Here is a 24,408-nt window from a genome sequence, read left to right as displayed (position 1 = left end):
TTTTTTTTTTTTTTTTTTTTTTTTTTTTTTTTTTAATAAATATTTCCGTCTGCTTGCTTTGCGCCTTGGCAGTACCAGGAATGTTGGTTGTGGTCTTCCCTGCCCGCTCTGCGGGGCGGCAGGGTGGCGTTAGGGAAGTTTATTTTGAGCTTAAGGGGGCTTATTTTGACCTTAGACGGAGGGAGTGCCGAAAGCTCAGCAAAAGCTTCTTCAGAAGAGCCATTAGCTGAGGGCAAACAGCGTGAGCGAGCAGGCAGGGCAGCCTGACACCCTAAAAGCGGCCCTCCTCCTTTCTGAAAGGTTTGTGCTCCGCTGCTTTGATTTCTGGGGCTCATCCTGCCCCTTAGTTTTCTCTCCCCTGTGCTACGAATGAACCTGGTGTTCTCGGGTCTGTGAGGACAGCCTCCTCGCTGGCTGGTGCTTCGGCCTGGGGAAGAGGCAGCACGAAGAAAGGAAAGAAGAGAAACCAAACTTTGTCTGTAAATGGGTGAAAAATATCATGGTGTGCCAGAAGGTCGCCTTTGAGAAAGCTGGCCGAGGCTGAAAAGCTCTGAGGAATGGCTATTGCAGTAGTAGGGTCTGTAAAAACATACGTGGCTTTAAGGTCAAATCCAGGACTCAGATTTAAAAAGGCTGGGTATCTTGGACAAATAAGAGCTATATTTGCATACGGTGACACGAAGCAGGTAGTAAATCTCGTGCTTTGGGCTGTAAACTGATTACACGAGGAAGGAACTTTTCCCTCAGCGTTGCACAAGTTGCGGTGTTGTGCTTTCCTCCGGAGACCTCTGCTATCTGCCATTGCGTGGGGGGGGAGGAAGAAGAAACAGGGAAGGAAAAGCAGCTCTTGTCTCTGACCGCCAGCCCGTGCAGTTTGCAGGCTGTTCCCAAGGCTGGCCTTGCCGTGCCGCAGCTCCAGCTGCAGGTGCTGCTTTCCCCTGAGCGAAGCCACCCGGTTTCCATGCTGGGTCCAGTAAATCTGTGTGCCGGTGTCTCCAAGGTGTAGCAGCTGACCCCCTGTTACTCAGAGGGTCTCCGTGCCGTATGCTCTGTTGGAGACCTAGCCTCAGTTTTGGCGAGGGCTAATAGATCCTGGCATCCAGCGGGCAGGCACACGTCGTCATTGAGAGAACAAGAAAGGAGGGCTGGTGGTGGAAGCGGGCTGGATGAAACCTTTACAGGTTATTAAAGGGAAGAGCAGCAGGACTGTGTGGGATACGGGCTTTTCTGCTGTGACCCTTTGGAGCAGGGGTGGTGGATTACTTTGCCTCTCATCAGCGGTCAGCATGTGTGAGGTGTTGGAGTGTCCTCCTGAAATGCAGCTCCCCCCGGCTGACTTTTCAGCAGCTGGTGTAAGCTGCATCGAGCCCTGCCGTCAGCAGTGGCACCAGTTTGTAGTGTGTTTTCCTCTGCACTGCTCGCTTAGTTGCATGGGCACAAGTGTTTGTGCAGCTGCTTTGTGAGCTGCTGCAGGGAAGTCCAGCCAAAAAGCTCCCTGCCAAGGAAACAAAAGGGAGGCGTGGAGAGAGATCCAGCACCTCGCTGCCCAGCTGGGTCATTTCCCTGACTCTTTGCAGAAACAAACTGTGCCAGCGCAGCTGCAGGAGTGGGATGAGCGTGGCCTCAGCCAGCACTACGTAGCGGTGTGGTGTATCATAGCCTTAATGATGGTAGTGCCTGGTATGTGATGTTTGGGCAGATGTCACCCGTGCCTTACAGGTAGGGGCAGTAAAGTTTGACTTGCCATGAGTAGCAGACAGAGCTACAAAGTAGGGCTTGAGAATGAATGAGCAGGGTGTCCTCACAGTTATTTCCTCTTTCCAGCTGTGCAAGTCCACCCTTGGCTGTATGTTCTTGGCAACATCTTTAGGAGGCAATTGGATCCCAAACCATTTTTCAACTAGTAACCAAATGCTGCTTTCTCAACTTAAACTCACCGCTCTACAGCCAGACAGGTGGCAGTGGAAAGTCAGCTTATTTGTGACAGCTCTCTACTGTACTGCATGTGCAAGTGGTGCTGGGTGGTCGTTAGCATGCCCACATGTAAAGCTGGTAGATCTGGGGGAACTCCTTTGGCGATGGGCACTGAAGAGGAATCTGCTAGGAGGAGGGCGAAAAAGAAGCAGGTTGGAGGATAACCATGGGGGTACTTGGAGAATGGGAGCAAAAAACATTTCTGGGCATGTGAAACATCAAGGAATGCCCAGCATTCCTTGCCCAGCATTTTGAGTAGATACATGAACCCAGCTGGGAAGGAATGTCATAGAGTCATTCTTACTAACTTCCAGCCGTTTGGAGAGCAGCACTGTGTTTTGTACTTGGGCTTTAATTCGTGTTTTCTTCTTTCCTCCCTTCCCACCTTCTTCTATTTAAGTGAGAAGAAAAATGACCTAAGCACCACCCGAACTTTGTGGCCCAGGACAGGAGCAGGGTTGGAGCATGGCTTTGCCTGGAAGCTTGCGGAGGCAGCCCGCAAACAAGGGCCTGGTGTCCCACTGCACTCACCACCACATTGCTGTCTTCCTGCTCACCTTCTTCAGGTAGGCTGAGCGCCTTTCTGCACAGAGGGGGCTTCATCTCGCCGAATTTGGAGAGGTACAGAGCATGTCCAAGGAAGGAGAACGAGTGTGTCTCTGAGCCTTGAAAACAAACTCAAAAGCTATTGGTGACTGGTCTGGGAGTCCCGCAGTAGCGGAGGGACGTGTGCTGTGCCCCTGGGGAGTCCAGTCACAAACAGGGCTCGCACCAAAGGCAAGACCGGCTGTGCCACGTCTGTTGCAGAAGGGTGGATGCAGCTGGGTGTGGGGAGCTGCGTGCTAAAATGGGGCAGAAAGCAAATCCTGATGCTCAGAACTCGTTTAATGCATGATCTGACTGAAGGAATGCTCTGTTGTTTCTGGGGTCCTCTCATCTTCTTTAAGTGCTGTTTGTAGGGGGCAGGCAGGCCTCTGGAACAAGGATTTCTCTGCTTCAGACCTGAGGGTCACCTAGATTTTGTGTTGAAAGCTCGTCTGTTAAACCTACTGACAACAGCTGGAAAAACGTGTTGCTTCTCTATAGAAACTGCCTCGTTGATATCCTTTGATCCTCTCAGCAATACTGCCATGATGCTTAATCTGTCTTTGGGAGAGCACTTGTAATGGTGGTCAGCAAGACGAATGTGTTCTTTCCTCTATTATTTTTTCCCTAATTGTTGCACAGTTACCTTCTCTTTTGAAAATAAGAGAGGAGCTCCTTTGCAGTCCATACCCTGTTTCACACCTCCCCACTCAAAGCAGTGTCCCCCCCTGTAATTCTGGAGGTTCTGTTACCATCTCCAAAGCTGTCAGTCCTCTGCTGCTCACTGCCTGCTTAGACAGCCTGTATCTGAATTTTGAGTCTCACCTTTCCCACTTGACCTACAGAGATTTGGCCAAACCGTGCGTGTGTTTTTTCTGGCAGCTACTCCTTGCTCCATGCTTCCAGAAAGACATTCAGTAATGTCAAAGTCAGCATTTCGAGCCAGTGGACGCCCTCCTGCCTAAACAGCACAGCCCTTGAGCTCCGGCCATATGAGGTAAGGATATGAGGGGCTGTCAGGTGCCAAGAAAGATGGGTAACTTCCAGTGTGCTCAGATTGAGGTGCTGAAGCGGCCCTTTTAGCTGTTTCTGTGAGAGACACTTCTCTGCATATGAGTGGGAACTTGGTTGTCTGAACTGTAGTTTTCTGGATCCTCAGCTGATGGAGAAATCTTCCCCGGTGGTCCCCAGAGAGAAACTTGCCAAGAAGTTGGTGTTCCAATGGAAACAGGGACTATAAAAAATTCTCTGTAGGAATCAGGAGGGAGGGGGAAAGAGGGATCCTACCTCTGAAGTGTCAGCAGCAATAAATGAGCAGTGAATGGGGTTACAGTGCTCTTAACATCCGGCCTGTGGCTTTCTGGTGGTGGTGGGGCTGCTGCCTTGTTAAAGGGGTTGGAGAGAAGGTGGCTCTCTGGGAAGTGCTGGCTGCTTGTCCTGAAGAGATACGGCACTTTCTCCTGCATCTAAAAAGCATGATCTTCAAAAAAGCTGAACATCCAGTACCTGTTGTCTGTAAAATCCTAGTTTAGGATTAGGATTTAGCCTAGTGAAAGCTGTGGGAGTTTTGGCAGTGTTTGCATGCTGAAAAGGAAGCTGTGTGCTGCTTACACCTCACAAATGGGAACGCAGGAACTAGCTTGTACCTATAGTCCTTTTAGGAGTATGCTTGTTTTTAGCAGTGGCCTGTCCCAGTGCTTTTGAGAAGTGAAAGGGAGTTCCAGGTCAGCTGCTTAAGCTTTATTTGCATTACAAGTCACCGGGTAATTGAACATTTGGCTGAGGAATAAATGCCGACTTCTTGTGATTAGTGGAAACAGTAAGTTGGGCCTGGACTTCATAGTACGTCAAAAACGAATGAACCTCTCTGGATGCTAAAACAAACTATGGGATGTTTGTATTTTGTTCCTGAACTGGCATCCAACTAGAATGCCTTGGAAGCTGTTGTGATCTTCGTGGTATATAGATGATCTAATCTTTTGCTGGATTTTAAATATATGTGTACAATTAAGAAAAAATGGTCAGAATGGCCTTCCTTTCCTTTTGGCATCAGTTTAGGTTACCTCATTTAACAGTGAAGTGCGTTCTGGGAGGCTGATGGACCAGACTAACAACATGAGCATGCTATCAATTTTGAACTTTGATATATCTTTTTAAGTACAGTAGTTCTTTATTTTGGTACTTAAAAATAATTGTTTAAAAACATTTTGCAATTGTTTCATGAGTAGACCCTTTTTATTAGAGGGACAGCTTAGACCTATACTTCTCAGCCTTTAAAGATTTTTAAGTCCTCTGGAGGTTGTGTAATGAATTTAAGCCTAATAACAAGAGATTTGATTCTCATATCTTTCTAAGACTCTTAATAGCTTCTGGAACTCCAGGGATAAACTGTGGTTAAAAGTTGAAAGCTAACGGTGTATAAGGAAGTATTGGTGGCTTCAAGTAGCAACAAATACTTTTCAAGGGCTTTTTTAGTTCTCTTTGACACATGAGACTTAGGCAGAAGCTGTGTTGATAGGCCTTACCAAAATGAAATCTCTTTAAGATGCATAATTAGTGTTGTCTGCACAGGATGCTCTCGTGGAGAGGGAGAATCAAGCTGAAACTGATGATAGTTGAGTTAGATGCATGGATTATTTGCTTGTGGTTTTTGTTTGTTTGTTTTTGATGGGGGTACATTGTGGAGGGAGAAATCCTTCGTCCTGATTAGTGTTATTCATTCTTCAAGTCATCCTCAAAGCTTGCTGATTTCCAGTGATGTCACTAATCTTGGTTTGGGGACAACTGAGTCTTTTCCCTTTTTTTGATCATATTGAAAATAAAATGAAATCGAGGGTAAGCACAAAAATAACAGAATCAGTGGCTCGATTTCATTGTAAATGGTTTCCAACCAGTCTATTTCTTCCCCTTGTTCCTCTTGTGCTCTGTCTTTTCTGTTTGTGGTCTGTCATTTCTTATTATGGTTACTGCCACAAATATTATAAGGGAATTATTCATTTAGTGAAGACAGTAAGATAACTGCAGGAGAGACATTGCACATAAAACCAAATATGCCTTTATTGTATTATTCATTAAGATACTCATCAGTGCTTCTGTGTAAGAAGCTGTCTAGCTGGTGCATGCTTGTTAGAAGTAGGGTTTGCCTTGCCATGTCACTTGTATTGATCCAGGTAGAACTAGCATTTCTCACATGGCTTGCTAGCTTGTCCTTTAAAAGTGAAACAAAGTGGCACTGGGCATTTTCTGTAGTACATGAGGTACTTGTTCTTGATTTGATCAAGAATTGTTCTTGATTTGGTAATTCAAGTGTTGGAGGAATAGGAGTTTGCTGGTGCCAGATGCTCTTCTGCTTTGGAGTTGCAGTTGGTGTCAAAAAATAATACAGTGAGCTGTGCTTTTACCTGTTTACTTACTTGTTACTTACTTGTTACAATTTTCTCTCTGTAGCTCTGGAACAGCAGCCATTTGTTTCCAAATGCAGAAGAAGCAACTCTCTTCTTGGGAACATTGGACACTATCTTTTTGTTCTCCTATGCTGTGGTGAGTAAAACTAACCCAAAGCTGCTAAGATTTGGTTAAACTTGATGGGGACCATTGCGTCTGCGTTTGGAGCAGATTAGCAGGATCTTCTTGGGCTCACCTAGCTCTAACTAATGCAGTTAAAAAGCTTAGTTCAGATTTTTTTTCCTTTTGTTCTGTCCATTCTGTCCATGCTTGTGTCCCATGTGAACATGCTTGTTAACAAATCCAAGAGTTACACTGTCAATTCAAACGTTCTCACACCCCTGTCATCAGTGGGTGGGAAAGGCAGGTCTGTCCCTCCAAGAATTCTCAGCTGAAATTTTTAAAGGTAAGAAATTTAGTGAACAACTTAGAAAAAGCAGAGATTTTTTGGTGGCAGAAGTGGTTAAAACCAAACAGTAAGTTGGTATAGTAGCATTTGGGTCAGCTTCTACTTCATTTTAATTCTTGCAGGCCATGGATGTATGTTTTGTGGCTTTACTTGATGCTGTGTTTTGTTCTTAGGGTCTCTTTGTCAGTGGCATTGTTGGGGATCGCCTGAACTTACGCTGGGTTTTGTCTTTTGGCATGTGTTCATCTGCTCTGGTGGTAAGTTGGAACACACTAGTGTGATTTAGAAACATCTCTGTCAGGATTTAAGGGCAGGGTTCTATTTTAGGAGCAGAGGCTCTAGTTCTGTGTGAACCTCGCCATGAACTGTAGCTGTAGCTCAGTGGTCTCAAAGTCTCGGCATAAAACTCTGTCCTGGCTGCACTTCGTTGTGTCAAGCATAAGGCTACATGAGATGAGTCAGCTCTTCCTGAAATACCTATTTATGGATGGTGTGTCAGAAGGAAATTCCGAAGTTTGAGGCACTGTCTAGAGACTTGATGAATAGCTTTTGTGTAAGATCGGTGTATTTGGACTTTCTGGGACTGCCTGGTGTTACAACTGTTCTCCAAGCCCACATATGCTGTCATCACGTTTTTGCCTCCAGATGCAATTTGTGCTCCCTTCTTAAAGGGCACGCTAACAATACTAGGCATTCATCTGCTTGTTTTGTAATTGGCAGGAGGGCATATGTCAAAAAAGTTTGTCTGCCTAAAACAAAAGCATTCTTCAGGTTCAAGCCGCTGTGGATCAGCATGAATCAGTCTTACCTCCTTGTGGCTTTCTGGTTGCTAAAATAGTGGTAAAGTGTGGAGTGCTTTTGATTTAGCCATCGGCTCCAAACCCCACGATGGCCTATTGCATTCTGCAAGCGTGTGACCAAGACATGCATCGAGCACAGTATGCCACAAAGGTGTTTGTTTGGACTGGTTTACAGTAGGACTTGCAGTAATTTGAAATCTAGCTGTAGTTTTTATGTTAATTTTTGCTGAGATAAAGAACTGCTGAGGGTTTTGTGTTTACATAGAGCCTTGTGGATTCAGATGTCAGCAGAGTAACAGATCATGAGGCTACTGTATTTTTAGTGTTGTTACTAAAAGTCTTCCTTCTCCTCTCCGATTAGGACTGCTATTTACAAAAATAAGTCTTGGGAGTGGAAGTGCCCTGCTAGTGCGTGTATCTCACGAGTTGTTTGGGCTCTGGAGTTAGTGCTGCGGTGGCACAGCAGAGGGTGCTGTTAGCCCTGAGCCATTCCTCAAACAATACCAGGCCTAGCTCTGGCCTGGCCCCTGCGGGGGACCTTCTCCCTGAAATATTACTTCTTTAACACCTTGCTCCTGGCTTCTAGCAGTAGTCTCATGGTTTCTTTTTTTTTTTGTGTGTGTGTGTGTGTGGTTGTGGGTTTGTTTGTTTTTGTTTTTTAATTCCTCTCTAGGTATTCTTCTTTGGCACGCTCACAGAATGGTTGCATTTCTACAACAAGTGGTTCTACTGCTGTCTCTGGATTGTGAATGGCTTGCTGCAGTCCACCGGTTGGCCCTGCGTGGTTGCTGTCATGGGCAATTGGTTTGGAAAAGCTGGGTAAGTTGAATTTTCTGCAGTGACTCACTTCTCTGACTCGCTGAGTACAGGCTGAGCTGAAAGTCTCAAATAAAAAAGGCATAACTCTATTTTGTCAACTGTTAGGTCAGAATTAAAGTAATGTGGGACGAGACATTCCTTTCTAGTTACTATTACTTCTTTTCTTCTGGAGCCATGGAACAGTTTGGTGTGAACACAGATGTGTGTACTAAAGGCACAAGGTCAAACTTGGAAAGTTTTGTAATGCAGAGTGGCTGAATTCCAATTGCCCTGCCACTGGAAAACCTGTTTCTGACCACTTACTGCTAAGGAGACCAAATGGAAATGAACTTTACGGCAGTTCTGAGCCTGTCACTTGGGGATATTGCAGATGAGCTGTAGTCATGGCTTGTAATCCTGATATTGCCAGCTTGCTTCTGCTGTAATGCAAGTGTTTTAGGAAAGAACATTTCTTGCTTATTGATTTGGTACCCCCAAGTTTCTCTGCTGTAACTTTATAGATAAATTAAAGTTCATTCTAATGTTATATGTCTGTCTAGCTCCTGATGTCACCTCTCCCTGCATCCTCCCTTCCAAATTCTCTTCTGTTTCTGCAGGAGAGGCTTTGTGTTTGGACTCTGGAGTGCCTGTGCATCTGTGGGAAATATCCTTGGGGCATTCCTTGCCTCCTGCGTTCTCAAATACGGCTACGAGGTAGGTATTGCTGTCTGGCTTCTCGCTAGGGCTGCATGTCTGGGTTATGCAGTGACTAGTTTCTTATCTGAAAGATAATACAAATATCTTTTTTCTTATCTGAGTGTCCAGTTTCATTTTCTGAAATTCTGTGGTAGGAAGCAGTAGGCAGAATAGGAGGAGTATTCCTTTTCCGACCCTTCAGACTTAGGAGGAATGAACCTGAGACTTCTCTGCAAATGTGACTGGTATTTTTGAAGATCCCTAATGCTGTCGTGTACCCTCTTCTGTTCTGAGTGGCTCAAAATGCTCTTCATCTATCACACATTCTCACTAAAATGAGTTCACTGCTGCTGAGTAGTGGTGAGGTTTTGACAGGCAAGGAGACATAGCGTATGGCGGGGAAGAGGCCAGGCATGCTTTACGTCGCTGTAGTGCAGCAGGCAGGCAGTTGAAAACAGGGAATGTTTGTGAAGCGTTGCATGTTGGGGCACATGACCTATGACAACGGATAAACAAGGCTGAGTGTGTTCAGGATGGAGAAGAGGAGGCTTAGGGGGTACCAAGTAGTAGCCCTCCAGTGCCTTTGGAAAAATATTCAACTGTGAAATTACTTAAGGACTGGAACAGGGGCCCAAAGCCTGGACAATTTGCCTTTGGAGGGTTTCAAGACCTAATTGAGCAGACCTCTGACGAACCTGGTCTGAATTTGGTGTTTAACCCTGCTCTTGAGCAGTCCCTTCCAGTGCAGTTGTATCTGTGCTTGTGTTGGGTGAGCTCCTTCGTCACTGCTGACACCTCAGTAAGCTGAAACAGCTTTTTCCACGTGGTCTTTCAGCCTAGCTAGAACCAAGTCTGTTGAGGAGATGCAGAGGTTACTTGTTTCCAAGTTTTATGGATTTAGACTGGGTTGTTGTAACTATATTTACTCTCTGACAAGGTTGGAATGTAGAGAGATCCTCGTTGATCAAGAAAGGCCATGTAACTGAAAACCATTTAAAAATAATCTTTTACTTGTTTATCTGCAGTATGCTTTCTTGGTGACTGCCTCAGTCCAGTTTGCTGGAGGGGTCATTGTCTTCTTTGGGCTCCTGACATCACCAAAGGAAGTGGGTAAGTAGAAGAGGGCTGCAGCGTTCCAGCCCCTTCATGGGAAGCAGATTTGCAGCTTTCCTTGTAGTACTAAAAGTGCTGCTCTGACAGCACTAATCCTCAGGCTTCTTATGAAATGGTGTTCCACTTTAGTGTATTTAATGCAGCAAATGCTCTCCTTACCAAGATCACTCTAAATGCCATTGTGCATCATCTGTATAGAGCCTGGTTATTTTAAAAGCAAGATGAAACAGCCTGGCTGTAATGCTTCCATTAGGATGTGTCTAATTCTCAGTTTTCCTTCACCTGGAAAATCAGTGTTTTGTTTTGTTTTTTTTAAGAAACGGTAAACAAACTAATTACTGGCTGTCTTAGGGAAAAAAAAACTGTGGCAGGCCTTAGCTCTGCAGTAGGAAGGGAAAGTGTTTTTTGTGTGCAGGTTCCCAGTAGCCAGTTAAATAGCTAGAAGAAGCCATTAAAGAATCTGAGAAGGTGGTGTCTTGTGTGTAACAGGAGAACAAAAGAACATTCAGGCTTTGACAGGGCCATGGAGGAGGTTTCCCAGGTGCCTGCAAAGGCTATAAAGTTGGTAGCAGACTAACACCACCATAAAGAGTGTGTGTGCAAATGCTCAGCAGCCCAGAAAGCTCAGTGCAGTCCCTAGGCCTTCGTTCCAGGCAGCAGCTATCTGAGCTGCTGGTGGCATGCTCTGCCTCCACACGTAAGGGAGGTGGTAGCCAGGAGCCAGGCTGAAGGGTCCCAACAATTAAATAAGGGGGGAAATGCACTAATGTGTTGTCTTCCAACTAATGGCCAGACATTCAGAACAGACAAAGCCGGCGCCAGGATCAGACAGAATACTTTCAAGAGCATTAGAAGATAAAGGGTAGAACCTGGCGGCACTGCAGAACACCACCTAGAAGAGTTTCTAACCCAAAGGAGGATGGAGGTATGGGAGAGCAAGGGAACTGCTAGAAGTGAGAATCGCTTACAAGAAGCGGGCGTAGCTTTAGAGTGGGGAGAGGGTGAGCAGTCTGCGGTCCCTTGTCCCTGTTGCATATCCCCTGTGTGTATTAGGCCTTCCTGAGCTTGGAGCCGACGAAGAAGGCAGTGTCGAGGAAGATGCCAACAGACCTTTAATGGGTGATGACGATGTGGATGATGATGACCGCAACTACTCCATTCAAGCAGCTGACACTGACAGCCAGCCAAAGGCCATTGGCTTTTTCCAGGCTTGTTGCCTTCCAGGTGTAATACTGGTGAGGACACGGATTGTTGAGTGGGATCCGACTTCTTATGTTGTTAAACTTAGTCCTGACTTTTTGTGTTGTCAGCATTTGTTGATGTGATTGTTAACATGTGTGTTTTAGTTATCAACACTTCTTATGCTGCTAAAACCTTGGGTTTGGGGCAGTTATCTTTGTGCACGTGTTATAATAATGTCCTGGTATGTGGTTGCATGTTTTTCTTCCCATGGGTCTCCTGCTTCATTTAATGCATGCAATGAGCAAACCAGGGCAGGAGATCCTGCCCTTTTTGCTGCTGACTTCAGAAGGGAGTCCGTGAGCAAAGGCAGTGGTTGTAGGATGCTTTCCTGGTAAGGCAGCCGCACTAACCCAAAAATGGGATTCTTACTGCCAGCAGAGCATCACACCAAACTGTGGCACTAATATTTGGGTGTGCTTTGTAGTTGCTTTAGAGCAGAAAGCTGGCCTGAAAAGCCTGAATCGACATGATGTAATGTGACAAAGTGGGTGTTTTTATTAAAACGCAGCTGGAAGCAAGGCCTGGTGATGCAATTTCCCCATATCTTCATCCTGCCCCCTGTGTGAGAACTTGCACTGCTGCATTGACAGTGTTGCCCAATTTGTGGATTTGATCCAGTAGAAAAATTAATCTACCCTTAAAAAATACTGTTAGTGTTCTGTGCAAGTGGGCTATATGCCCTCTGAATACTGGAGCCAGTAAAGGAAAAGGGACTGGAGGGCTGGTTTAGTGCAGTGTGAACCGCTGGGATTTGATCGTGAAGCAGAACTAGTGAATGGACGGTATTGTCGGATGGCGGGTTAAGCAGCTGGTTGTTTTGATCAAGGCAATGCAAAATCTGGAAAGGATTGGGTGGATTGTCAGTGTCAAGGGTGCTAAACAACCACAATTCTGGTGTTAAGACCTTGGTTGAGGGATGGCAAAAGAAAATGTAGCCATCTTGAGTTCTTGCCTAATATGGCTAAACGCCGTATAAGCTATGGCTTGGTTTTGGTGGTGCTAAGAATGGGTTGGTATACAAAGAACCTTTAGTTTCTAAGCAGTGGTCGAGACTGCCTCAGTTGGTGTGGCTTTTTTTCATTGGCCAAAACATAAGGAGGTACTGTACTACTGGTGCTGCTGCTTCTATACTTGGGACTTTGAGGGCATCTTCTGTGTATTGACACAGCACTGTGAACACCTCTGTGAGTTTTATCTGATGTCAGGTCAGTGACCAGGCAAGCTGGAGTGCAGGCAAATCAGTGAGTGAGAAGCCAAATGCTGAGAGAACCTCCAAAGCTCTGTCACAATTCTACAAAGATTTTATCCGACTTATTTTTCTGTAGTTGCTCTCTTCTCTGCTGAGTGATATGGTTGGAAAAGTTTCAGTATAGACAGCTTTCCCTTGGGCCTCTAGCAATTCACTGTTTAATTGGTCAGACAATCTGTCAGTTTCTAAGCATGTTGTAATAAATATTGCTTTGTACAGTGCAAATCTTCACACCCAGAGGCAGGAGAACTCTGCCATTCCCATGTATTACATATGTGATGGAGGTTAGTTTGTGTCCTCTAAAAGTGGAAAAACATTGAAAATACAGCAAAATTGATGTCTTTATTAGAAGAATTTCAGAAGAGCTGACTTTGTGGTGCTTGATATATCAAAATATTCTGCTTTCTAAAATTCAAGGACAACTGCTTGCATGTACATACAGTCTCAAAAGCTGTGCTCCTAGCAGGGTATTTTTTCATCAACTCATTTAACTCTTCAAATATGGGTTCCTTAAACTGCTGTGCCAGTGTTCATCAAGAGGCATTACTGCAATAGTGTGCCTCATCCTGCTGCACGCTGGGCCAGCGATCCCAGAGAAAGAACTGTTGCCATGTAGGAAGGCTCTAAAGGAGGAGATCTCCTGCTAGCTAAGGAGCAGGCAGAGGCAGGGGGTTGTCTCAGCTGTTGTGTTTGGAGGCATGTGCTTAGCTTTGGCCAAACCTTTCATCATGCGTCCTGGAATACTTACCTGGGGATCGTGAATGAAGCTTTTTCTCTTCTGGTGCTGTAAGCAGGTGAGTCTTCTGAACAACAAAAAGCAGCAGCAGAGAAACTACTTGATGTAACTTTGTTCAGCATGATGCACAGGTGATGAAATCTCAGGCTTGTTTCATGTCATATGGTTGGCTCCCTTCTCTTTAGAAGGTGAATTAAATTTCTTGTTGTGTGGTTTTTGGTTTTTATTTTTGAAGCTTGGTGTCAGTTCTTCTCAAGATTGCATGGGAAGCATTTTAACCCATTACTTTCAATGAAAAGGAAAATAACCTTCTTGACAGTGATTTCTGTATTCCTGGGTTCCCTTTGATGTTCAGCATTAAGCTTTCATATTGCTGCCTTCTTAAATGAAATGCAGAAGCACTTCCCTCTGAAAGCTTCAGCTGGGTGTAGAGCTTAATGGGAAGAAGCAGAAATGCTGCTTGCATTTCTCAAGTGCTAATTGTTTTCTGGTCCACTCTTTTTTCCAGTACTCTTTGGCCTATGCCTGCTTGAAACTGGTGAATTACTCATTCTTCTTCTGGCTGCCCTTCTACCTCAGTAACAACTTTGGATGGAAAGAAGCAGAAGCTGACCAGCTCTCCATCTGGTATGATGTGGGAGGAATCGTAGGTGAGTGAGCAAGTGAATGGCATCTTCTGCAGCTGCCCGGCTAGTGTTTGAAAATGCAAGACAGCAAATGCAGCTCAGAGCAGTCACGTTCAGTGGAATCTAGCTGTTTACTGAATATATAAAAAGGCCAGTTATGTATGTGGCTGCTGGGCCATTTTCTAAAATGCATAGCAAAATGTCCCCCAAAGAGTTCACATGTGATTTAAAGGCCAGTGTTGCATTCTTAGAGACTCCCCCCAGAAGGCATTTTTCTTTACTTGCTAGGGCTTCCTGAAGGGTGCCCCATACAAGGTGTCTCAGCTGCTTGCTTCTTCCTTTCTGTCAGGTACTCTTGAAGAAGAGGTGAGATCTGCACTATTGGGTTCTGTACGATACCTTCTGTCCTGTATTTTTAAGAACAGGCTCAGTACAAAACTCAATAGAGCGGGCACAACTCTGTTATCTTTAGTGAAATCAAATGTAATTGCATTTGTGTCTGCTGGCTGCAAAATCTGCCCCTATTCCTCCAGCATAAAGAACGCACTATATATGCGATTAGGCTTCCACACTCCTGTGTTCAGTTCCTTGCTTTATTACCTAGTCCAGTTAGCTTTCCTAGAACAGGCATCCTTGTTTGGTCTTTTCAGGGTCAGTTTTTCTGCCTCTGTGGCCTTTCTTTTATTATGCTTTCTCAAACATTCTTGTTTTTACCAGCAGAGCTGTTCCTATGGAGGTAGCAAAGATGCATGAGGTGATTTGTATCACCTATCAGAATTTGTTGCAACTAGCTCTGCACCTACCCTAAGTAGGTGAGACAGCAGGGAATGCGAGCCCCCTGTGTGCTTAATGCTTTCCCTGTGAAAAAGAACTGCCTTTTCCTGTACTTCCTATTAAAGAAAGCAGCCACAATGTTAAGCTTGCTCGCATCCAGAGTTGCGGTTGCTGTGATGGTCCTACAGGGGAAGGAAAAGGAAAGCAGGAACACACTGCCTAGTTGCATGCCAAGAAGGGGGGGAAGAAGTAATAAATTCTTGGGAAAGCAGCACGAGTAGTTTGCTCTGTCTGGACCACTTAGGTGTACAGTTGTCTCTGTGTCTTGGGTGTAAGGGTGGCAGGAGACTTAGATTTTCTTGACGGTCCCTGAAAACTACCGTAATGAGAAGGCAGGAGGCCACTGGGCTCAGTAGAATGACTTAGCTGTGTTCAAGGTGTTAGCATCCTAAGCCTGATGATGATTTATTTTTTTTGTAGGTGGGACTATCCAGGGCTTGATTTCTGACGTACTCCAGAAGAGAGCCCCAGTGCTAGCAATTAGCCTGCTCTTTGCTGTAGGCTCTCTCTTTGGATACAGCCGTGAGTATGTTTTTGTTGTATAGTAATCAGAGGTTCATTTGGTGCTTCTTAAAGACAACCAATGTACGGCCTGTTTAGATTGTTCTCTGGTCTTGAAGCTGCTTCTGGATCAGGGTGGTGCCTTGTGGTGTATTTGACTTGGCGTGTGGCACTGCACAGAAAGAAATCTGTTATCTGGTTAATGAGGTGGAAAAGAATTTTCTGAGCAGTAGGATTTCCCTGCGCTGGTGAGTTATGGTACTAATCCTTCTCCAGTGTCAGTGAGATTTCTGGCATCGTCATTGTATCAAAACCACAACTGGCAGAGCAGGAAATCAAAGGCATGCCTCTGTAGTAAGAGGAAGGAGAATCTGGGGACAGAGCTGTGCTGAAGTACGTGTGAAGTACAAAGAGGCAGCAGCTCTTAGGCTTCACCACTTAGGCTTGTGTAAGTGGTAAAATGGAAGAGTTTCTGCCTCTTATAGTAGATACAGCTCTTGGTTATTGATTATTGAAAGGAGTCTGTCAGGTAAACTGAGTAGGGCTGGCAGGTCTCGTTTCTATGAGGCATCTCTGAAGCTCTTCTAATGGTAGCAGTTTTGTATCTTGAGATGTATTCTCCAGTGGTACCAGAGTGCTTTAACTCACTTCAATGTCATTTCTTTCCTGTGTGTCTCCCTCTAAAACGAGGTGGTGATACAGGACAGCTGTTACAGAGCGCTTTGGGATCCGTGGGCAGAAATCATGTGCAGAGCTGGACATGAACTGTGAAGTGTGCCTTTTGAGAGGCATGCTGGCTTACTCAGTCTCAGAGTAAGGGCAGGGAGGTGTAATCATTAAATAGCAAGGGCTGGGTTTGGTGGAGTTTTGGCAGCTCTTGTGCTAATTCATTACTGTCAAAAGTGAATTGGAAGCAAATACAGCTTTATTGCTGAGGAAGTTTGAAGCTTGTACTAGATAGCAGAGCAGCCAGAGATCCAGGTGTCTTGTGCTTAGCTCGAAATGAAGTACTGTTGAGCCAGATACAGAAGGCTTAGACATGCAGTGCAGAGTTATTGCAGTGTCATAATGAAATTTCCATTGGCCAAAATAGGAAGAGCTTTTATGCTTATAATGTGCTGTGAATAAGAGTGATAACGGGCTGAGAATGTATGAACAGGGCTGCAACTTGTCTCTCACGTGGTAACTTGACCATGCGTGGCCTGACGTTGGGGCAGTGAGTAGGGAGTTCTGCTGATGCCTGGAAGGGAGGTATTGGGGAAAACAACGTCTGAGAAGCACGGAGGAACTGTGATGGGAAAGCAAATCCTTGTGCACGATATGGTTCCTGGAAAGGCTAGCAGAACCCTCGGATACCCAGGCACGGTTTTGTAAGGAGAAGTTTGGATATGGGGTTTTGCAGGGTTTTTTACTTCTTGCTCAGCATTGCTTAGACAGCTGCTGGATTGCTACCTCCAAATATAATCTCTGCAATTTAAACAAGACCTTGGAAAACTCAGAATGGGTGGAAGAGGCTGTTCAAGTGCTGAGGGAAGTACTTTATGGTGGGAGAGTCTGAGTGAGTCTGAGTCTAACTTCTTCAGAAAGAAAGAGGAAGGATTCTATTACTGTTCAAGTGGCCTTTTAAGGAGAGTCCTCTGTCTCTTGACACGAGCAAGCTCTGTATCATGGAAAAAGGCATAACAAAGGCTGGAACCCAGAGCCAGGCAAACTTAATAATGAAATAGGGCACAAACTTTTAATGGCAAAGGTGACTTTTCCTATTGTAAAGTACTGTCAGGGAACTTCTGGACCTTCAGTCTCTAAATGTGTTTGCAGTAAGACTCATCTCTGTAGAAGTCTAGTTATGTAGAAGCTACTGTTACTTTGTAGGTAACTGGAAAGGTGATTGAAACTGGATGTGTGCATAACTGTTTCTGATCCTAAATAAATGGCGTTCTCGAGTTCATGTGTTTTATTTATACTTATCTGGTCTTTCTCCTGCAGGTTCTCCCAACAGCAAACCTATCAATGCTGTGATCATGGCAATTACAGGTACTATCTAAAATGGCACCGTTAGGCCGTAGGCTTTCCACGTGTATGTATGCGATGTGTGTATGTGCATTGTACAGGGATCAGTAACAGCACGTGTAGCTGGTGGTAATTCATTTGTGTGCCGTCATCTCTGCTGGTTTTGCAGAAAGATTACCCTCTGAAGCCCAATTTATGTTACTTTTGGAATAAAGTTGTAGAAAAAGTGCCTGACAGGAAGGTATAGGATATAGACTACATAGAATAATGGATTGGAACTACAGGGGCCTGCCTTGGCTCAGTATAATGGAAGGTGGATTTATGCCAAAATACCTAGCAGTGACCTGCTGTCTGAGGCATGGACACGTGCTAATTGCTGCTACCTGTGCTACAGGAACCATCATCTGTAGCAGAGAAGGAGATATATGCAAAGTCAGGAGCTACAGCTCAAATTTGAGGGTGTTTGTCAGAGCCCCAAATGCCCTGTGTACTGTGAAAGGTCACAAGCTTTCTGTGCTCCCAGACGTATGATATTGTGTTATGGAATTAAGATTAGCCTGCATGAATAGAGCCTTTCTTTCCAAACACTCCTATTTCAGAACTCCCCGTCCTGTGGAGGTTTATTCCTTCCACCATTCCACCAGCCCTTGGAGAATGAGGCTATAGCGTGGGGCTGTACTGCTCCAAAGTAGGGATGTGTCTGTATCTGCTTCGTGTCAAGGGTTTGTATACGCATGCTGTTCAAAAGTAGTATTTTGTATTCAGTTTGGTGCATCCTGACTGCTCTTGCAGTGTGCCAAAGCTAATTACCTTGTTTTTGCTGTTGAATGAAAATGAGCTTGTTGGCAATTTCTGTGCGCGTACTCTGGGTATGCGCGGTGTGCCAGCACTGTGCTCTTCAGCCGGGAAGGTAAGCTTCTACCCGCAGTCAGTCTGTGAGCACTGTCCCTAGAACGAGTCCTCTTCCTGAGCTGTGCATGGTAGAATCTGTGTTTTGAAGACGTTCTGTTGAGAATTCCTCCCCTTGCTTCTTTTGCACCAAGGCTGTTTTCTCGGCAATTTCAGGATTTTTCATTGGAGGCCCTTCTAACATGATCAGTTCTGCAATTTCTGCTGACCTGGGGCGTCAGGACCTGGTGAGAGGCAGCAGCGAGGCGCTGGCAACGGTCACGGGAATTGTGGATGGAACGGGCAGTATTGGTGCTGCAGTGGGCCAGGTGAGGCTGCAAAGCGAAACAGAGGTGTGTGGGGAAGGAGACGGAGAGTCTGTTGTGGGTAGAGAGCCTGGTTTGCTCCTCAATCCAAAGTAGTGTGGAGCGTGGCGGGTATGTATGCATTTATTTAAGAAACAACCATGGGAATGCGTTTTATGTTTCCAGTGGAAGAAATTTAACTAACAAATAAGGTAAGTATTCCTACTGCTAAACTTATAGCAATTTCATAAATCACATGAGTTTGAGACATTCATACCCCGAACTGAAAAAAGTAAGACAAGGTCAGCTTCACAAAGAGTAAAAGTAAGATATTTTGAAACTTGATTGGGATTTTTGCTCAAAGGTAATGGCAAAACCTTTGCTTACAGAAAAGTTTACCTATATAACTGACTAAAAATAGAATGCCTATTAGGAATGTTGTGGTGTTTACAAAGTGAGTTAAAATTTGCTCTTATTTTTGGTTCCCCTTTTTTATTTGTGGTTGTCTCTAGCACCCTGTAAATCCAGCACCACCTGCTGCGATAGTCCTCCAAGTATGCTGCCAGGGGCCTGAAGACTAGACTGTTGCAGAAAAGGAAGCTGACAGTGTGCCCACGGGGGACATTTTTACTTCTCAAATACAAGCGTTAGCTATGTGGAAGAACACAGCGGTGCTTTGGGAGGGGAGGACTTAGGAGGAGGATCAGAGCCAATTCTATTCCAGGCATCCGCTAGTGCTGGTAAAATACCAACGACTTAGGCAAGGCACATGAGTTTTTCTCTGAAGGGATTTGGATTTGTTCTTGTCATTTATTGCCTGACGAGCACAATTGTTCTGTCTCTTTCATAAGAGAGATGCCACTTAGATCTGTTAAGCGTGGAAAATTACAAGTGCCTCGTGGCCATATTACAGCATGCTGCTACGCTCACTTTTCTTATTACACTGTCTTCAGTGTTTCTTTCTTCCCCCACACATACCATTGAAACTTCCGTCATCATAAAAACTGGGTCTTCAGTTCTGAAAAATCCCACCCGCCTCCCATTCTAACCTCGCGTTTATTTCAGCAGAGACAGCCATGACGACATTCTGGGGGTGTGTGAATAACAGCAAGCGCACAGGGAACGTGTTGGAAATTCAGACCCTGGTTTGTGCTAATGTACCCAGAAGCGAAGAAGGGAAGCCCTTGTACAGCAGCTGAATATAAATCTGCTAATGGGGAACACATTTTCTTTTATAGACTGTGTAGTCTTGTAGAGCCAGGATGCGGTTCGGATCGGACTGTAGTCTCAAGCGTCTTGCCTACGCTGAAGGGTTAAGTAGTTAGTGGTTGCACGGCTCTTGAAAATGTGTCCTGTGTAATTTATAAGCCATTCTAGAGCTTTTAGTTCTTCTGAGAGTACTTATATCCACTTATGTCCCAGTGTTCTGCTCAAAAACCTTGTGTTCAGCAGAGCCAATTTGTCACCCCTTGAAGCTGTAGTTCAGTTCTGTCTCTGTGCTGCTGCGAGTTACTGTAAAGCTTCAGGATGGTACCTCTGCTTTGAGACCGTGGGCTTTGCACAGAAAGGCTGCTGTCCTGACTCATCTGTTCTAACAGGAAAAGATCAGCTGGAAGGTTTTTGTGATCAGCTCTTTATGGAGTGTTAACAGCCCACAAATTCTAGAAAACGAAAGAGTAACGTCTGAGAGTCATGCTTATCTTCCCTGTTTGAGTAATGTTTTTTCCCTTTCTTTTTAGTATTTAGTGTCCTTGATCCAGGAGAACCTAGGATGGATGTGGGTTTTCTATTTCTTTATTCTAATGGTAAGAAACATCCTTTTTTATTATTATTCTTTTGCTAAAGTTCAATTTGCAGTAGAAAGTTTTCATGAGAACCTAAACGTCGTGACGTAGGCACACAGTCTGTCTGTGTAGTATCTGCAGTTATCAGAGTGGTCTGCGGTGTGCCTCTGCCTCAGGGTGTCTAAATCAACGGGGTTCCTTTTACATCCTTTAAAGGCACGTTGCTCAACAGGAACTGAGATTTTGGCAGACATCCAAAAATACTTGCCTAAAAATACCTGCATGTGTTTCCGAAAGTTCCTTCCACCTGGTTGACTTCCAAGGCAGGCCTTCCCTCATTCATCTCCAGGATACGTAATTCCTAGTGTTTTCTGAGAGCTGCTTGTTTGTCAGCCCCTGAAGGGTAGTGGAAGGAGTGATGAAGATCCTGAAACTAGAATTAAAGTGTCTTGGCCTGCTACACCAATGGGAGAGGGGATGGTTCTGGCCCTGATCTCAGCATTGCTGGGGTGGCGAACACTGTTGGATTCACCTGCTCTTCCCTGCTGGAAGCAGCAGGAATTGTTTCAGCGTCTCAGCTGACAATGGAAAAAGCCACCTTGGTAACTAGGAGGGGAGGCCAGTAGGAAGGCCTCTGGGAAGAAGAGCTCAGCTTCTTCCTGAAAAGATCATGACAGCTGAAATCACAGGAGCTTCTTTGCAATCTCAGACATTTTGTCTGCTGTGTTACTTTGTCGTCTCTTCTTTTAGCCCGTATCTTTCTCTGAAGGCCTTGAACGTTCGTTGGAGTGCAGGATGGTTGCGGCAGTGGTTGCTGCGTGCTAATTGTCCTGGATATGCCTCTTTCCACAGACGAGTTCAACAATCCTGTTCATTTCACCATTAATAGTGAGGGAGATCAGATTGCTTCTGCATGAGCGGCGCCTGCGGATGCTGGCTGAGTGACTTCTGCTTGCCTCTGGGAGGACGGTTGTCCGGGCCTGACAGCTGGGACGCTAATCAGATCTCTGGGAGACTCGTTTGTTTCATCCTCCAGGTTTGGACGTACTCAAACTAGCTCTGTGAGATGCGATTGACCTGCCCTTCCACACTCAATATCGAAGTACCAAATACCCGTCCTGAGACCGTCCACATCATGGAGCTGCTGATCTAAGCTAGACAATCCCTGGGGCTGGTGGATTGTCCCAGCCTACCAGACTCTTCCCTGCCAGCAGTCACACTGGGGCCTGCTGCTGGGTGGTCTCACTGCTATACCCTTTCTTATTTATTTCTGGATGTCCTGGCCAAAGGTCAGGTGTTTAAAACTGACATTGAGAGGCTGTCTTGTAATGAGTCTTGATGCTTTGTTGTGCTGGCAGAAGCATACACTGCATTTCATGGGTAGTCTACGTAGCTTTTAGAAAGGGCAAAACTATTTGGAATTTGTGCTGTCCAATTGTTTCAAAAATACTGTTGCTAAATCTCTGCAGAGATGGGCCTCTGCTACCCCTAGGTAATAACTCTCATATTCCAGTAGATTTGCATGGAGAGGTTAACTCCATATTTGTTTTTAGCGGTTTTTATTAATAATATTACTACTAATCTCTGGGAAATGAGATGTCAGTTTTTAAACATTTAAGCAGACAAATAGTGTGCAATACTTGGATAATGTTTTACTGTGATCTCTGAGAAAAAGCCTTAACAGATCCTTTGCCTCTAAAGGAACCTTGAATGGCTTTGGGGATCAGTCCCGGGACACAAATACTTTCACTACCAGTTTGTTTTCTGAACTTTTATCAGTACTGACCAAAATGGGATTGTCTGGTGACACTGAAGGAAGCTGGTGTCACTGATTTCATTCTCATGAGGCAACTGCTTTTATCTCCAGCAAGGGAAAAATCAGAACTGAATTAAATGAAATTAAGGGACCTGGCTGCTCTCAGAGGTGGGCTTCCAGACAGGGACGGAAGCTTCCTCGTGGAACAGTATCAAGAACCAAGTGCTGCTGTCTCCCCCGTGTTCCTCTGCCTATGGCTGCGTAGGGGACCTCAGACTCCAGGGTTTGGAAGCTGATCTGTATCTTGAAGAGGAGAATAGATGCGAGTGAGCTCCGAAAACGTGACTACACTTAGTATGGGAGTATTTGAGCATTTTGCAGTACCGCGGTAAGCAGAGAAGCTGGCTGACACCTCTGACATTTGTTGGTGCTGTTAATGGGATCACTGAATAACTTCTCAACAAATTGTTTTCTGCCTTTGCCTTGGGATGTTCCGTTGTGGTGTGCGTGTGTTAGCCAGCAGAACTTCTGATCAAGCACTCCATCCACCTAGTCAGCGATGCCTGGAATGGGGGCGATGAGGGCGCAAAAATTCTTGGAACTGAAAATCTGAAACATTTTTTAATGGGAAAAGTTGCCTTTTTAAAATGTACGGTGATTTGTTTTTTTAATTTATGAATGTCAATTTTTAGTCACGTGACGATTGTAACGAGTGGAGCATTATTAGTGCCTTACGGTCTTACTGTACGGAACGGTTGCTTGGTGATTGCTGCTTCTGCAGTGGTGGCTCTGTGCATAGCTTTGCTTACTGGGAAACTTGGTTGCTTCATTTTTACACTTTTTTTTAGAGTCTTTTCCTTTCTCGTTGGAGGTGATTCGTGCATTTTTTGCTAATCCTCAAAATTTCAGTGCTTGGGAAAACGATGGCATTAATCTGACAGGGGACCTGAAATCCTGTTCCTGTCTCTTCTCATTCCTATTCCAATTTTGCCTGTATAATTAGAGCAGGGGACTGAGAATCTCTCACCGTGTTCTCGGAATTATGCCCTGGGGCTGCCGTTCACATCCCAAGCTACTCATTAGCCCCCCATGCAAATAGAATCAAAACTCCTTGAAATCGATGGTGGCACCGTTTGCCCCGGCTGTGGTGTCTGAGACTCTCTGGTTTCAAATTCCAGCCTGGATGGGCTCTGTGGCTGGCCAGGCGCTAGATAAGCTGCTGATGAAAGGTGGGGTGGGAAAGGGACGTGGCCGGGGGCGGTGGGGAGGCAGGCCCCTGTAACAAATGGCTTCCTGTAAACAGTTCTGTCCCCTCTGGAGAAGCGTCAGATGTGCTGCGAGCTCTGCAAGCTGCCCAGCAGCTCGCCTGTACGTGTGCCGCTGCTCGGAGGCCCCTGTCAGTTAGCCAGGCGTTCCCCTGGCTTCAGGATTTTTGTTGTTGTCGTCGTCCTGCGTTTTGGTTCTATGTATTTCCTCAAGGTGCTCAGACAGAGAACGGTTTTCAATCTGATAATGTCCAAAATGATCTCATAAATAAACTTAATCTGACTTGAACATATACCTGTGGGTTGTTTTTTTTAATTATTTACTAATCAGCATGTAGAAGTCAGGTGTTCTTCCCTTGAAATTAAACTTGCCATGTGGCTGCCGGCGCTGCTGTGCCTTCTCTCCAGTGGCTCGTTTCGTTAAGCACAAATCCACACCCACACGTAGCTGTGTTTAAATGGACACAGTGGGAAACTTTGTAATTGTGTTTGTGTTTTACAGCTAACTGTAAATTCCGAGTTGAGCACAATACTCACTGGAAGGAAAAAAAAAAAAAAAAGCACATGCCTGCATGTTCTGGTCGCTCACCTCCGAGTAGTTTGGTGCTCTGATGCTGTTCTTCAGGAAAAGTAACTACTCATGTTTTCACCCCTCTTCTGTCTCTCCCCACTGTTATAAATAGCGTTAGAGTTTTCCAACCTGCTCTAGAAGTCCTTCATGTAGAGTTTTGCTTGAATATCTATTTGAAGATGCTGATTGTGGCAGTCCCAACACCAGCGCTGTGACTGATCCCCAGAGCCCTGCGTCTGGGCAAGGGGAAGTGTGGGAGTTACTCAGCTCTGGGGTGCAAAGAAGTGCATCAGGAAATGATCCCTGGACACTTAGCTGTAGCCCGGGAAGGGACAGGCTGTCTGACCAAATCGGTTATGAAAGAAAGGAAGTGCTTCAGCCCTCTAAAACTCTTCTGTAGCGAGGAAGGTCCTTGCAATAGATGCCCTTCAAGCAACGCTCCTGGGTCCTGGGTTTCTCACAAGTCTGGAGCCAAATGGTGAGTAAGTCTGCACGGTGGTGGTTGTCACGCTGCTCTCCGGAGGAGGAATTGGGCCCTAACAGCTGGGCAACCTGAGAGAGCACACGACCTTCTTGTCCTGACCGAGGCCAGAACAGCATTCCCTCACGCAGGAGAGTGGGAGGAGAAGCAGCAGCGTGTTTTAAGGGCTGTCTTGTTCTCCCCAACAAAAAGAAGAAAGTTCCTATTTGTAGAGAGTGCCCACTGCTCGCACCAGTACCAGCACTAGCTGTTCAGGGATGTCTCAGGCATTCTGCTGCACTCTTGTGCAATTTTGCCCTCTGTCCAGTGATGGCCAGGGTGCCAGACCAAACCTATCTGTG

General features: G+C 45.4%; 1 protein-coding gene across 1 annotated transcript in view; it reads left to right on the top strand.

The window, feature by feature from the left end:
* SLC37A3 (solute carrier family 37 member 3) overlaps positions 1-23,308 on the top strand; it is a 23,851-nt gene extending 543 nt beyond the window's left edge. The window contains exons 2-15 of the mRNA XM_035342649.1: positions 2,375-2,540; positions 3,442-3,556; positions 6,007-6,099; positions 6,586-6,669; positions 7,886-8,031; positions 8,628-8,724; positions 9,732-9,816; positions 10,873-11,054; positions 13,555-13,696; positions 14,927-15,028; positions 16,994-17,041; positions 18,083-18,234; positions 19,950-20,015; positions 20,847-23,308. Of these exons, the coding sequence (XP_035198540.1) occupies positions 2,440-2,540; positions 3,442-3,556; positions 6,007-6,099; positions 6,586-6,669; positions 7,886-8,031; positions 8,628-8,724; positions 9,732-9,816; positions 10,873-11,054; positions 13,555-13,696; positions 14,927-15,028; positions 16,994-17,041; positions 18,083-18,234; positions 19,950-20,015; positions 20,847-20,939 (1,506 nt within the window). The 5' untranslated portion in view covers positions 2,375-2,439 and the 3' untranslated portion in view covers positions 20,940-23,308. The remainder of the gene's footprint in view (positions 1-2,374; positions 2,541-3,441; positions 3,557-6,006; positions 6,100-6,585; positions 6,670-7,885; positions 8,032-8,627; positions 8,725-9,731; positions 9,817-10,872; positions 11,055-13,554; positions 13,697-14,926; positions 15,029-16,993; positions 17,042-18,082; positions 18,235-19,949; positions 20,016-20,846) is intronic.
* Positions 23,309-24,408: the final 1,100 nt, after the last annotated feature.

This window comes from Oxyura jamaicensis, chromosome 1 (assembly GCF_011077185.1).
Source record: "Oxyura jamaicensis isolate SHBP4307 breed ruddy duck chromosome 1, BPBGC_Ojam_1.0, whole genome shotgun sequence".
Lineage (NCBI taxonomy): Eukaryota > Metazoa > Chordata > Aves > Anseriformes > Anatidae > Oxyura > Oxyura jamaicensis.
The sequence above is the reverse complement of the archived record's forward strand: the minus strand, read 5'-3'. Positions and strand labels throughout refer to the sequence as shown.